The sequence below is a fragment of the Xenopus laevis genome, chromosome 4L (assembly GCF_017654675.1).
Source record: "Xenopus laevis strain J_2021 chromosome 4L, Xenopus_laevis_v10.1, whole genome shotgun sequence".
In the NCBI taxonomy this organism is placed as follows: Eukaryota; Metazoa; Chordata; class Amphibia; order Anura; family Pipidae; genus Xenopus; species Xenopus laevis.
Genome location: NC_054377.1, coordinates 30,998,907 through 31,012,406, shown reverse-complemented (window position 1 = coordinate 31,012,406; position 13,500 = coordinate 30,998,907). Strand labels below are relative to the sequence as shown.

Sequence of the window (13,500 nt, the reverse complement as noted above, 5' to 3'; positions counted from 1 at the left end):
ATGAGAAAGTTTCTGTATTGGTTCTCGGTTGTGTTTGACTGTGTTTATGTGTGTGTGCCGGCATAGGTGCATGGGGTTTCTATATGCGTATTTGTGCCTACTGCATATGATATACAAATCTACCTATTAGTGAGTTTGTATGTATTCTTGTCCTTATATATGCCTTCATATATTGGTCTCAGTATGAGGTTTTGGTGTTTTTATGCATTCTTGTATTTATATATCTACATATTGGTGTATGTATACACATAGCTTAGCAGTTATATTCCTGTGTTGCATTTTGCAAAATTTTGGGGCTCTGCGGAGGTAATGGCATTGCTTCGGTAGGTCATAAAGATAGTGGAGAATTATTGTTTTATACACATTTAGACACGTTTCCCTATGTTTATATCAAAGGTTATGGGACCATGGTTGTATATTAAGGCGAGACCTCAAATACAGGCTGTGTGTTTAGCATTGTAAGATTTCATTTTGAAAATAAAATGGACAATCTATAACTAGGGATGTAGCGAACTGTTCTGCTGCGAACTAGTTCGCGCGAACTTCGACCGTTCGCGTCCGCCGAATGTTCGCGAACGTTTGGGAACGTTAGCATTTTGAGTTCGCGTTCGATTCGAATACAAGTCGTTCGACCATTCGACCATTCGAATTCCTTCGACCGCTAAAAATCGAACGATTTCCATTAGTTCGAACGATTGTAAGCATTCGATCGAATGAAAAGCATTCGATCGAATGGCTTCGATCGTTCGATTCGAATGAAAATCCTTCGATCGAATGATTAAAATCCTTCGATCGTTTGAATCGAACGATTTTAGCGGGTGTTCGAAGTTCGCGAACTGTCCGCGAACGTTCGCATTTTTTGCCGGCGTTCGCGAACACCAAAACGGCAGTTCGCTACATCCCTATCTATAACCCCTTACCAAAATTGACATCCAGTATAAATACAATAAATACATTTAAACTGCATGTACACCAAAATTTGCCAAACCGTATCGTTCTGGTTTATTATTCATTGAGGAATGCAGATGGGTATCCTGCATTTATAATTTATTCTAATAAAACATTTACCTATTTCAACAAAGCCGTTGACAAAAATGTATGCCCACTGAAAATAACATAACATTTGCGTTGGGTGATTTGTTTGTTTTATTAACCACCAGTGGATTATATAATAACAGAAAGCAGGTTTGGGCACACCGCTGCAGGCTGAAATACCAATGGATTAGGGAAATGCATACATATATTTACTACATCAAGGCATGCATGTGCACCCCGGTGAATCGCCCACTACTGACATTCTGTCAAATAAATGGACCAATTAGACATATATGGCAAAAGAATTAAGGCCATAAGGGAAAAATGAATAAGTAGCTTAGTGGAACAATGCAATGACATCTGGAAAAGTTAAACATTGATTTTGTTGCTATTCTGCAGACCATGCAACATAAAGAATTAAACATGCATTTCCAAATCTTTCAAACACTTTTTTCATTCAGTTGTTTTCAGATCGTTAACCAGAAATAACGACTTCATTTGATTACTTTCTACTTTCTCTTTCTACATTTACATTTCTGATCTTTGGCCCTGCTGAGCAGAATCCCTAAAGTGTATTAAGGGCAGCTGCTACAATTGATACAATAGCTGCTAATATTCCGTATAAACTGATGAGAAAAAAAAATCAACTAATGTAGCAAAATAATTGTTCAGAATCTGCTCTGGATTACTGATCTACCAGACTAAAAAAAAAATATTACACTTTTAATTTAGAAACATTGTAAAAAATAAAAGAATGCAATTTAAAAAGGTTTTATTTCTGATGAACAATTGGAAAACAACTGGATTGTTTGGAAGGTGAAGAACCTCTTTAAAAGCTCTTCTGTGACAAGCACAAATCTCATATATTTGAGATTACTTACTCTGTAATTTCTTCCGTTACTGTATGCTCAACTTGGAGTCTGGAGTTGACTTCTATGAAGTAATGCTTGCCATGTTTATCCACCAAGAACTCCACAGTGCCGGCATTCTCATAACCCACCTGCAGACAAGGTAAAGGCATAATGTGGTTACTTTTCTCTAGAGTTTATGTTCATCATCTTGTAGATACCATCTTTTATACTGTATTTTGTGAATATATTTTTCTTTGATTTTATTTTATCATGATATTGGTATCCTCGGTAAGATGACTGGGAGATCGGTAAATCCCCTTGCTACACCTTTTATTCTTGGTTCACAAGTTCCATTATCTCCTATAGAAAGAAAATGGGGTTTATCTATATAAGCTATAGTGCAATAATTCTGCATTTTAAGATATTTAGAACATGATTGTTAAACGTAATAGAAGTATTTGAGACTTTCTAAATTAAAACACATTGCAAGGCAAGGCAAACTGAAGTGGTTTAAAGCCTAATGAATCAATGGTGAAGGTGACCAGAGGACATTCATTGAAGCTAGAGAGGAATGGTGGTTTCATTTGCAGATAGGAAGGGTTTTTTCTTTACTGTAAGACCAATCAAAAAGCATCATGGATCAACTATTTCTGGACAGGTTTTATAGCATTAATGACCCAGCACCTGGTTGGTAATGCAGTCTGGTAGGCAATGGAGAATTGCTGTTATGTACAGCATGTTACTTTCTGTTTTGAAGTGCAAAATGAAAGTATCCATTTTGTCATTCCATTGAAGTTTCTTTCATTTAGTACAGAATAAAAATGCAGCTTCTATGACACTTCTGTAACAGTATAATTCTACCCTTATTTATTCAGAATTAATATATGGAGTTTGGCACCTATTCATTCTAATTACTAATCCAACTCCTTGCAACAGCTTCCTATAATTAAGAACATTTATCATAAATTAGGAAAAAATTTTCCAGAAATGATAAACAGGAGCAAAATAGATATTTGCCTTCAGAGTGGATTACAGTTAGATCCATAAATATTTGGACAACTTTTTTTCTAGTTTTGGTTACTACAATGAATTTTAAATGAAACAACTCCGATGCAGTTGACCTGCAGACTTTCAGCTTTAATTCAGTGGGTTGAACAAAAAAATTGCATAAAAATGGGAGGAACTAAAGCCTTTTTTGAACACAATCACTTCATTTCAGGGACTCAAAAGCAATTGGACAATTGACTCAAATGCCAGGTGTGGGCAATTTCTTCGTAATGGCATTATCTTATCAATTAAGCAGCTAAAAGCCCTGGAGTTGATTTGAGGGGGGCGGGTTCTTGTATGTGGAAGATTTTGCTGTGAACAGACAACATGCGGTCAAAGGAGCTCTCCATGCAGGGGAAACAAGCCATCCTTAAGCTGCAAAAACAGAAAAAAACCCATCCGAGTAATTGCTACAATATTGGGAGTGGCAAAATCTACAGTTTGGTACATCCTATGAAAGAAAGAAAGCAATGGTGAACTCAAAAAGACCTGGACGTCTACGGAAGATAATAGTGGTGGATGATCGCAGAATAATTTCCATGGTGAAGAGAAACACCTTCACAACAGCCAAACAAGTGAACAACACTCTCCAGGAGGTAGGCATATCGATATCCAAGTCTTCCATAAAGAGAAGACTGTATGAAAGTAAAAACAGAGGGTTCACTGCAGGAATAGAAAGGCTAGATTGGACTTTGCTAAAAAAAAAAAAACACACCTAAAAAAGCCAGCACAGTTCTGGAAAAACATTCTTTGGACAGATGAAACCAAGAACAACCTCTACCAGAATGATGGCAGGAAAAAGAGTTTGGAAAAGGCGTGGAAAGCTCATGATCCAAAGCATACCACATAATCTATAAAACATGGCAGAGGCAGTGTAATGGCTTGGGCGTGCATGGATGCCAGTGGCACTGGGACACTAGTGTTTATTAATGATGTGACACAGGACAGAAGCAGCCAAATTAATTCTGAGGCTGAAAGTCTGCAGTTCAACTGCATCTGAGTTGTTTTTTTAAAAAATTCATTGTGGTAATGTACAGAACCAAAATTAGAAAAAAATTGTCTCTTACATAGTTAGTTACATAGTTAATCGGGTTGAAAATAGATAAAGTCCATCAAGTTCAACCCCTCCAAATGAAAACCCAGCATCCATACACACACCCCTCCCTACTTTCACATAAATTATCCATATCTATACTAACTATAGAGTATCACAATGGGGCACATTTACTAAGCTCGAGTGAAGGATTTGAAGTAAAAAAAAATTCGAATTTCTAAGGTTTTTTTTGGGTACTTCGACCATCGAATAGGCTACTTCGACCACGACTTCGACTTGAACAATTCTAACTAAAAATCATTCAACTATTCGACCATTCGATAGCCTAAGTACTGTCTCTTTAAAAAAAACTTTGACTACCTACTTCGCCACTTTAAACCTACTGAGCACCAATGTTAGCCTATGCTAAGCTAACATAAGCTTTCTAAGCTTTTTTTGATCCGATTTGAAGGATTTAATCGTACGATCAAATGGTTTTTCCTTCCATCTAAGTATTTGCGGTAAATCCTTTGACTTCGAGATATTCAAAGTCGAAGGATTTTACTTCAATGGTCGAATATCGAGGGTTAATTAACCCTTGATATTCGACCCTTAGTAAGTGGGCCTCCCTGTCTGTCCAAAAAAATCATCCAAGCCATTCTTAAAGGCATTAACTGAATCAGCCATCACAACATCACCCAGCAGTGCATTCCACAACTTAACTGTCCTGACTGTGAAGAACCACTTACGTTGCTTCAAATGACATTTCTTTTCCTCTAGTCTGAAGGGGAGGCCTCTGGTACGGTGATCTTCTTTATGGGTAAAAAGGTCCCCTGCTATTTGTCTATAGTGTCCTCTAATGTACTTGTAAAGTGTAATCATGTCCCCTAGCAAGCGCCTTTTTTCCAGAGAAAACAACCCTAACCTTGACAGTCTACCCTCATGATTTAAGTCTCCCATCCCTCTAACTAGTTTAGTTGCATGTCTTTGTACTCTCTCCAGCTCATTTATATCCCTCTTAAGGACTGGAGTCCAAAACTGCACTGCATACTCCAGATGAGGCCTTACCTGGGACCTATAAAGAGGCATAATTATGTTTTCATCCCTTGAGTTAATGCCCTTTTTTTATGCAAGACAGAACTTTATTTGCTTTAGTAGCCACAGAATGACACTGCCCAGAATTAGACAACTTGTTGTCTACAAAAACCCCTAGACCCTTCTCATTTAAGGAAACTCCCAACACACTGCCATTTAGTGTATAATTTGCATTTATATTATTTTTGCCAAAGTGCATAACCTTGCATTTATCAACATTGAACCTCATTTTCCAGTTTGCTGCCCAGTTTCCCAACTTAGACAAATCCCTCTGCAAAGTGGCAGCATCCTGCATTGAACCTATAGTTCTGAACAATTTAGAAATAGAACTTTCAATGCCCACCTCCAGGTCATTAATAAACAAGTTGAAAAGCAAGGGACCTAGTACAGAACCCTGCGGTACTCCACTAACAACACTGGTCCAATTAGAAAATGTTCCATTTACCACCACTCTTTGTCATCTATCTTTTAGCCAGTTCTCTATCCAGGTACAAATACTATGTTCCAGGCCAACATTCCTTAATTTAACCAGTAACTTTGTGTGGCACTGAATCAAATTCTTTAGCAAAGTCTAAGTAAATCACATCCACTGTCCAAATATTTATGGACCTTACTGTATATTTCTATTGTTTTCAATGGCAATCATTTACTTAAAGGACCAGTAACGTCAAAAAATTTTACAAAAAAATTCGTTAGAGTACAACAAAAAAAAAACACCAACACAAATTAAAATTTAAAATAGCAAAGCCTTTATTAAGAAATAACTTACAGAAACTCCACTTCCTGTCCTCTTCAGAAACGGCGAAAGGGCGACCATCCATCTGCAGCGCTCGATTTCTCCTCCTGGCTATACACTGACAGCGTGTCCTCTGCCCGATCGCCTTCTTCAGCTCTTCTACATCCAACAGCAGTATGAAGGCGATGTCTCCCACTCCTCCGCTCCAGGAATGCAGCCCTGACTGCTGACCCTGTGCCCACTCCGTCACTGTCAAGGCAGCTGAAACAAAGCAGCCGCAAAAGAATGCGTCCAACACTGAGCCGGCAACCCCAGGAGGACGAGCTTCTTTTGGTGAGCCGTGCTGCTCCCCGCCTGCAGCTGCTGCTGCTCCCTCTGTCAAACGGCTGTTTGGCTGCTGAATGTTGAATCGTGAACCGGTAGGATTTTGTGGGGGACAGCCTTTCGCCCTGGAGCAGTGCAGACGCAGCCTCCTAATACACTCAATGCGGACCTGCCGGGGTTGTATGATTTACTTTTATTTACTCCTCCCGCCGGCTCAGTGTTGGACGCATTCTTTTGCGGCTGCTTTGTTTCAGCTGCCTTGACAGTGACGGAGTGGGCACAGGGTCGGCAGTCAGGGCTGCATTCCTGGAGCGGAGGAGCGGGAGACATCGCCTTCATACTGCTGTTGGATGTAGAAGAGCTGGAGAACGCGATCGGGCAGAGGACACGCTGTCAGTGTATAACCAGGAGGAGAAATCAAGCGCTGCAGATGGATGGTCGCCCTTTCGCCGTTTCTGAAGAGGACAGGAAGTGGAGTTTCTGTAAGTTATTTCTTAATAAAGGCTTTGCTATTTTAAATTTTAATTTGTGTTGGTGTTTTTTTTTTGTTGTACTCTAACGAATTTTTTTGTAAAAATTTTTGACGTTACTGGTCCTTTAACATTAACCACTCAGAGTCATGAATTTTTGATGAATGAATTTTGGACAGATTCCAGGGACTACAGAGGCTGCTGTCTGAGGGCCCCCCTGCGGCAAAGCCCCCTCCGGACCCCCACCCCTGCTGTAAAGCCCCCTTTAGCCCACGCATATGCGTACCTTCCTTTTCCACGACTGGGGCCAGAGAAGGTGGTTGGGGCAGCAAGGGCAGGGAGTGGGTCTGGGCTAGCGGTGTCCATAAGAGCCATCCAGTCCAGCCCTGATGTTAAAAAATTTAGAGTTATTTTCATTTAACTGGCTTTTGCAATTCGCTGTAGGAAACAACTCTTTCTACAACATACTCAGAACAATTACTGTATATACACATCATATATCAGTAAAGCCATGCCTGAAACGGCAGATAATCAATACTTTATGTTAAAATAGCAACACACGCAGCATATGGCTAATAAAGATTAAGAAAACAGTGTTCAGGCTAGACATTAAACTCAAATTAAAATAGCTGCTGATATACTGACATTCAAAAGGAATAAAAGCAGAAGGATGCCCCTACCTCATTTATACACATTAGAATGTTAGCGGTTATCTGAATTAAAATTGTAGGTGGCTATACCCTTAAATATAACAAACTGCACTGTTAAATGAATCAAAATGGCAAGACTGGAGTAATATCGTAAAGAATAACAAGTAAAACTGCAGTCTGTGCAAAGTGCTTCCAATAATTACTATATTATTATTTTTAGAAAACACTTCAGGTTGACTACATAAAGTTGTTTACTTGAGCTTCAATAATAATGAAAGAAATCTTATATCACTCCTTATCGGAGAATCTATTATACAAATATGGTGATCCACCTTTCTTGCAATTCCAAATCCAAACCTGTTGTCTATTTTACTCTGTAGTGGAAGGACACATCACGTGATCTTATTATCTTCAAATGACGAACTCTCTGCTATATAATATATAGCCATATATATATATATATATATATATATATATATATATATATATATATATATATATATATATATATATATATATATATATATATATATATATATATATATATATATATACACGCTGTGGGAAATTAGAACATGCTACATTTATTTTTAGTGCATTAACATAGTCCTTAGAATGGGTCAGAACTCAAATTAATTTGTCGTGGGGAAGCATTTTGCACACAGTTCACAAATGTACATCTATCTTACATAACAAGTGCTTTCACCACATTGTCAAGAGTCACATCCATTAAATGCAATTCCCTTTTCTAATTAATCATTTCCTAGGTACTAGAAGTGGCAGGCAATTTCTTTTGTACTCATTGGGAGAAGGCACAAATTTTGGGTGATACTATGTGCATGTTCCACAGGGTACTGTTCAGCATGGTCTATTACACCCAAAATGCATTTGATTCCTCCAACCGACCAAACAGACAGATGTCAACAAGCTGCCTATATGCTGCTTTTTATTTCAATCTCTTTCTCTTCTCTATAAATTCTGCAAAGCAGTACTGCAGTCCAGATGGTGTGTGCTGCTAGAATAAACAAATAGCACAGGGAAGTGCAATGAAAAGGAAGAGAGACAATCCAACAAGCTTGATGGCTAAACTTATAGACAAATGAGAAAGGCAGACAATGAATTTGGCACATTCCACAAGCAAACGAGGAAGGGGCAGTGCAGAAAAACATTTGCCAAATGTATCATCAAGTCAGTGGAGTTATTTTCAAAAATACTGTACCTGTATTAAATGCACACAGCAAGTTCACCAGCACATTTAGCATCAGAGAAGCACCAAAAACTGCCTTTGCCACAGGGATGTAGCTAGAGAGGAAGTAGACACAGCAGTTGCAGGGGCAGGAGTGTACGGGATCAGTGAAGCAATTCTAATATATCTTGGTAGGCTAGGTCAACTTATCAATATTTTGGGGCCCTAAATAGAATTTGCTGTTGGGCCCAGTAGCATCTAGTTACGCCACTGCTTTGCCACCTTCTTTTGACTGTAATGTGAACTGCATGAAGCACTAGTACTGGTGATTCACAGTCTAAAAAGGCAGCAGTGGTTTTGGGAACTTCTCTGGCTGAAACATATTAGCAGGGGAAATGCCCCTTGTGCCTCCAGCGTAAATTGAGCAGTTGTTAAGCTAGCATGCTTGATAAGTTTTTTGCATATTCTTAGCTGAACCCATAAGGATACTACACACTTGGGCAGCATGAATGAAGCTGTAAATGAATTATTAGTGCTACATTAGGGCACCAGTTAGATGGCACTTTGCATGCGCATTGCATATCTATTCTTTTTCCCCTTAGGCACATGGCAGGCTGCACATACTGAATACAAAAATTCCAAATATTGCAAACAATTCCCTGCTCTACTTAAGCTGTAAAAGAACAGAAGGAGAATAAATATGTGAATGTAGCAAAGGAAGTACTTTAAAAGGAGATATCTACACATGCTGCATCTTCTGCACAATAAAGGCAAAGTACTTTCATATTTTGGCAAGGAACCATATCTTTAGAACATCCTACATGTAGTTGAACAGTTAAAAAAAGTTATACCAGAAACTGGTTTGTGCATTTAAATCGACTCCTATCACCCCTGTTAATGACCTCTTTGTGTTTTGTGGCGTCAGCTGCGGCTAGAATCGTTTGCTTCTCCGCAGCACTAAATCGCGGCCCCTGCGGTTTTCCGAGGAGAGAAATCCTCTTTGGAGTCAGGTTATTGCTAACTTATGCAGCTAAATCTTCTTGATAAAAACTGCTGTTGCAAAGCATGACACCTGCAGTAATAAAAACATACGCTGGCGGGGTTTTATGTTGTACGCTTGGAAATGGGAATGTAAACACACAGTATCAGAGAGGCAAGACAATGACAGGATGGAACATTGTATTGTTAAGGGATCAACAACAATCCAAGAAAAACAAAAAAAAAACAGCTAATTACAGCAATGTGCTAAAAAGGTTACAGATTAGGGTTGCCCTACAATAATAAACATATATCAACTATAAATGGGTCAATAAAAATTAATAATCCATTGGCCCTTCAGCACCTTTTAAAACATTTTCTCTATGGCATAAATGAATAATAGAAAATCTGTAGTATGATTACCCTAGTAACCATGAGACTGGAATATGAATATGAGGGGGCCTGAATAGAAAGAGGAATAATAAAAAGTAGCATTGAAAATAAATTTGTAGCATTGAAAATAAATTTGTAGCCTTACAGAGTATCTGAGTGACCCCCATTTGAAAGCTGGAAAGTGTCACAAAAAGAAGGCTTATCATTAAAAAAATATAAAAAAAAGAAAAAATGTAGACCAATGCAACAGTTGCTTCTATAACATACTAAAAGTTAACTTAAAGGTGAACCAGACTTTTATTATGCAAAGCATAGCATTCAAAAACCTTGTGATATTCTTCAAAGCCCTACTAAACCTACATTTCTCAGATCCTACCTTTTGGAACAGAAGAACAGTATCTGATACAATCTTAGAAATTACTGTAAGGATAGGTGCACAACATTATTAACATGTACTTATATAGCACCAACATATTGCGTAGCACTGTATAGAAGTAATAATTACATTCCTATTGTGCCTATATGCAATTCACCCACGTGAGCTGCAGCGCAGGCAATTCCTGTCTCTTAGCACATACTGTAATTGTTAATCTTGTAACACATACTGTATTTGTAAAAATAAACAACATTGTGTATTTAGGTAGTTCTAAATTAAAAAAGTTATACATTACTTTGGGGCAAATTTACTAAAGGGTGAAATGACTAACGCTGGCAAAAATGCACCAGCATGACGTAATTTTGGGACTTTGTCAATTTACTAACGGGCGCTGGCGTAAATTCGCTAGCGAAGGAGATAGACTCTAGCTCTACTTCGCACTCTAACGCCAGATGAATTTTCGCTCTGGCGAATGAACGTAACTACGCAAATTCACTAAGATGCGGATTTTACTGAACATTACCTCTTGCGCCGGACTTGCCTTCGCCACCTCAGACCAGGCGAAGTGCAATACAGTAGATAGAAGTTCCTCAAAAAGAATTCCCAAGTCCCAAAAAACGCTGGCGACTTTTCAGTTTTTCAGGGAGATAGGCTGCAAAAGTTTGTAATTTTTTTTAGGGTACCCGGCTTCCCCCCTAGATTTCCTTACATATGGCACATAAACTATACACTGGGCACATGTGTAGGGCAATATAACAACTTTTTTTATTTAGGTTCCCTGGGCTTGTGTAGTGTAATGTATTTGCTGCAACATATACGTCCATTGAAATTTAGCCTCCCGCCGCATGCAAATTTGCCAACGCTAGCGAAACTTCCCATCGTTCTGCGTCCTGGACGCAACTTTGCATTTTAGTGAATTAGCGTTGTCCTGGCAAATTTTCGCCTGGCGAAGTGTGGCGATGTGAGCGAAGCCGTCACTGGGGCTAGGTGAAAAAATCCCTTTCCACCATTCCATATTTGCGGCCAAAGGACAACAATACAGCTGACTTTAACATGGCACTCGAGAGCCACATGATGCAGAGGAATGCACTACTGTTATAACTGCTCAACAAACATGTAACAGTTTCATAATGATAAGTACCAAAGACTACAGTTGAGAACATGGTGTTATCATGAAAAAAACATTGCTTTAACTGGTAGCTAAAGCATTGCATTTGATATAGTGTTATGTAGCCCTTTAAGATGGCATCACAGTACATTTGCAGAACTGACATTGGCACTAGAACATAAAATTTAACATGTTTAATGCTCTGCCAGGTTTATATATGCATATACAAGTATGTGCAAGTATACTGGACATGAACATGGTTATCTCTTTTATGATAAAGTGGTCATGCAAGTGCATTAGAAACATCTCATGCCTAATTACACACACACGGCATCCAAAGGCTTTCCCCTTTCATGTGTTAATAGGAAATGGAATTTATTAGATCAAACTGCCTGGAGCTGTGTGAACTGATTCCACGGTAACTGTCTTGTAGGATTTTAATGTAATGTCAACTAAATAAAAAGAAGAATGGGATCTCCTCGCAGGAAAAAACATTATCATCATTTATAAATGTGTGAATCTATTATGCAGCATTGTAGAACAACGTTAGATGTTTAGAAAGAGATTTGACATATACCAGGCAATGCAAACTTAGTTGTTTAGACAATCCACACCCTTTGAATACTGTGGGCCCCCAGCCCCACAATTTAGGAACCTTTGCCTTAGAGAATTCCTATAGTAAGGGCTAATTAGGAATTTAACAGTGGTAATCTATATGGGGTTGTTACTCTGCTTAAATGTATAACTCATATAATTCATGCATAATTCATAATTAAAGGGGACCTAAACCCTTTATTGTAGTGGCAAGTCCTACGCCAAATCAGCAGCAGCATGGATACAGAGCAAAACTGGGTTTATATATCAAACACATACTATGACACAGATGAATTAAACCATGCCACACTCTCAAAAATGCTTAAAATATAAAAGGCATAGTAAGGTATGCTCACAAAAATGTGTGGATCAATTTAGTTTCATTAGAGCTGATCTTAACCACATATATAAATGGTGTTCAAAGACCACAATGTGAAATTGACAAAATATTAATAAAATCTGCCATCACATCATATGGCAGGGCATTTCACAACTTCACTGCTCTCACTGTGAAGCATCGTCAGCAAAAATAGAAACAACAACAACACTGGTCCAATTAGAAAATGTTCCATGTACCTCCACTCTTTGTTATCTATCCTACAGAGTGTTCGATCCAATTGTCTAGAACTATACTATGATTAGATACCCATATTCCATGACAATCTGTCATCTGGAAGAGTTTTGCAATCTTTTTATAGCCTTCAATATAGGCATCAATTAGCTTACTTTTTAGATCCTCAATCGCCTGCTTAGAGGAACCCATGGTTGTTGAGAGAGCCCAAAACTTGGGGGTGTCAGATTTTATTAAGCTCTGCAATTTGTCCTAATGATTATTATTGCCCTATGAAGTAATTAGGGCCAGCGTTTATTACTAGTCAAATAGAAGGTTTCCAAACTTTAGTACAGGCATAGGATCAGTTATCAGGAAACCTGTTATCCAAAATTACAGGAAGGCCATTTCCCATAGATAAGACAAAAGTAAAAGTAAAGACCGCTTCAGCTCACCGAACCTCCCCTCCTCCAGGTGCTCAGTCAACAGTGTCCCCACTGTAAATCCATATAACTCAGACAGGCACACGGCACTTCTGGAATGTGGTTTATTGGAGTTGCTGCTGTTAGATACCTAACGCGTTTCGGGAATGTATCCCTTAGTCATAGGGGCCTATGACTAAAGGTGGCCATACACGGGCCGATAAAAGCTGCCGACAGACCAAGTCGGCAGCTTATTGGCCCGTGTATGGGGGCCCCCGACGGGCTTCCCCGATCGAGATCTGGCCGAAAGTCGGCCAGATCTCGATCGGATGGGGTTAAAAATCCCGTCGGATCGCGGCCGCATCTGTTCGTTGATGCGGTCCCGCGATCCGACCGCCCGTTTGGCGAACGCTAGGATCCGATCGTTGGGCCCTAGGGCCCACGATCGGATCAGCCCGATATTGCCCACCTTAAGGTGGGCATATCGGAGGGAGATCCGCTCGTTTGGCGACATCGCCAAACGAGCGGATCTATCCGTGTATGGCCACCTTAAGAGATACATTCCCGAAACGCGTTAGGTGTCTAACAGCAGCAACTCCAATAAACCACATTCCAGAAGTGCCGTCTGCCTGTCGGAGTTATATGCATTTCC

The 13,500-nt window shown here is 39.2% G+C and overlaps 1 protein-coding gene across 1 annotated transcript in view; it reads right to left on the bottom strand.

Annotated features, from left to right (window-relative positions):
* pc.1.L (pyruvate carboxylase, gene 1 L homeolog) overlaps positions 1–13,500 on the bottom strand; it is a gene marked incomplete at its 5' end in the record, with an annotated part of 159,199 nt that overhangs the window by 101,185 nt on the left and 44,514 nt on the right. The window contains 1 exon segment of the mRNA NM_001089757.1: positions 1,917–2,035. Within this exon segment, the coding sequence (NP_001083226.1) occupies positions 1,917–2,035 (119 nt within the window).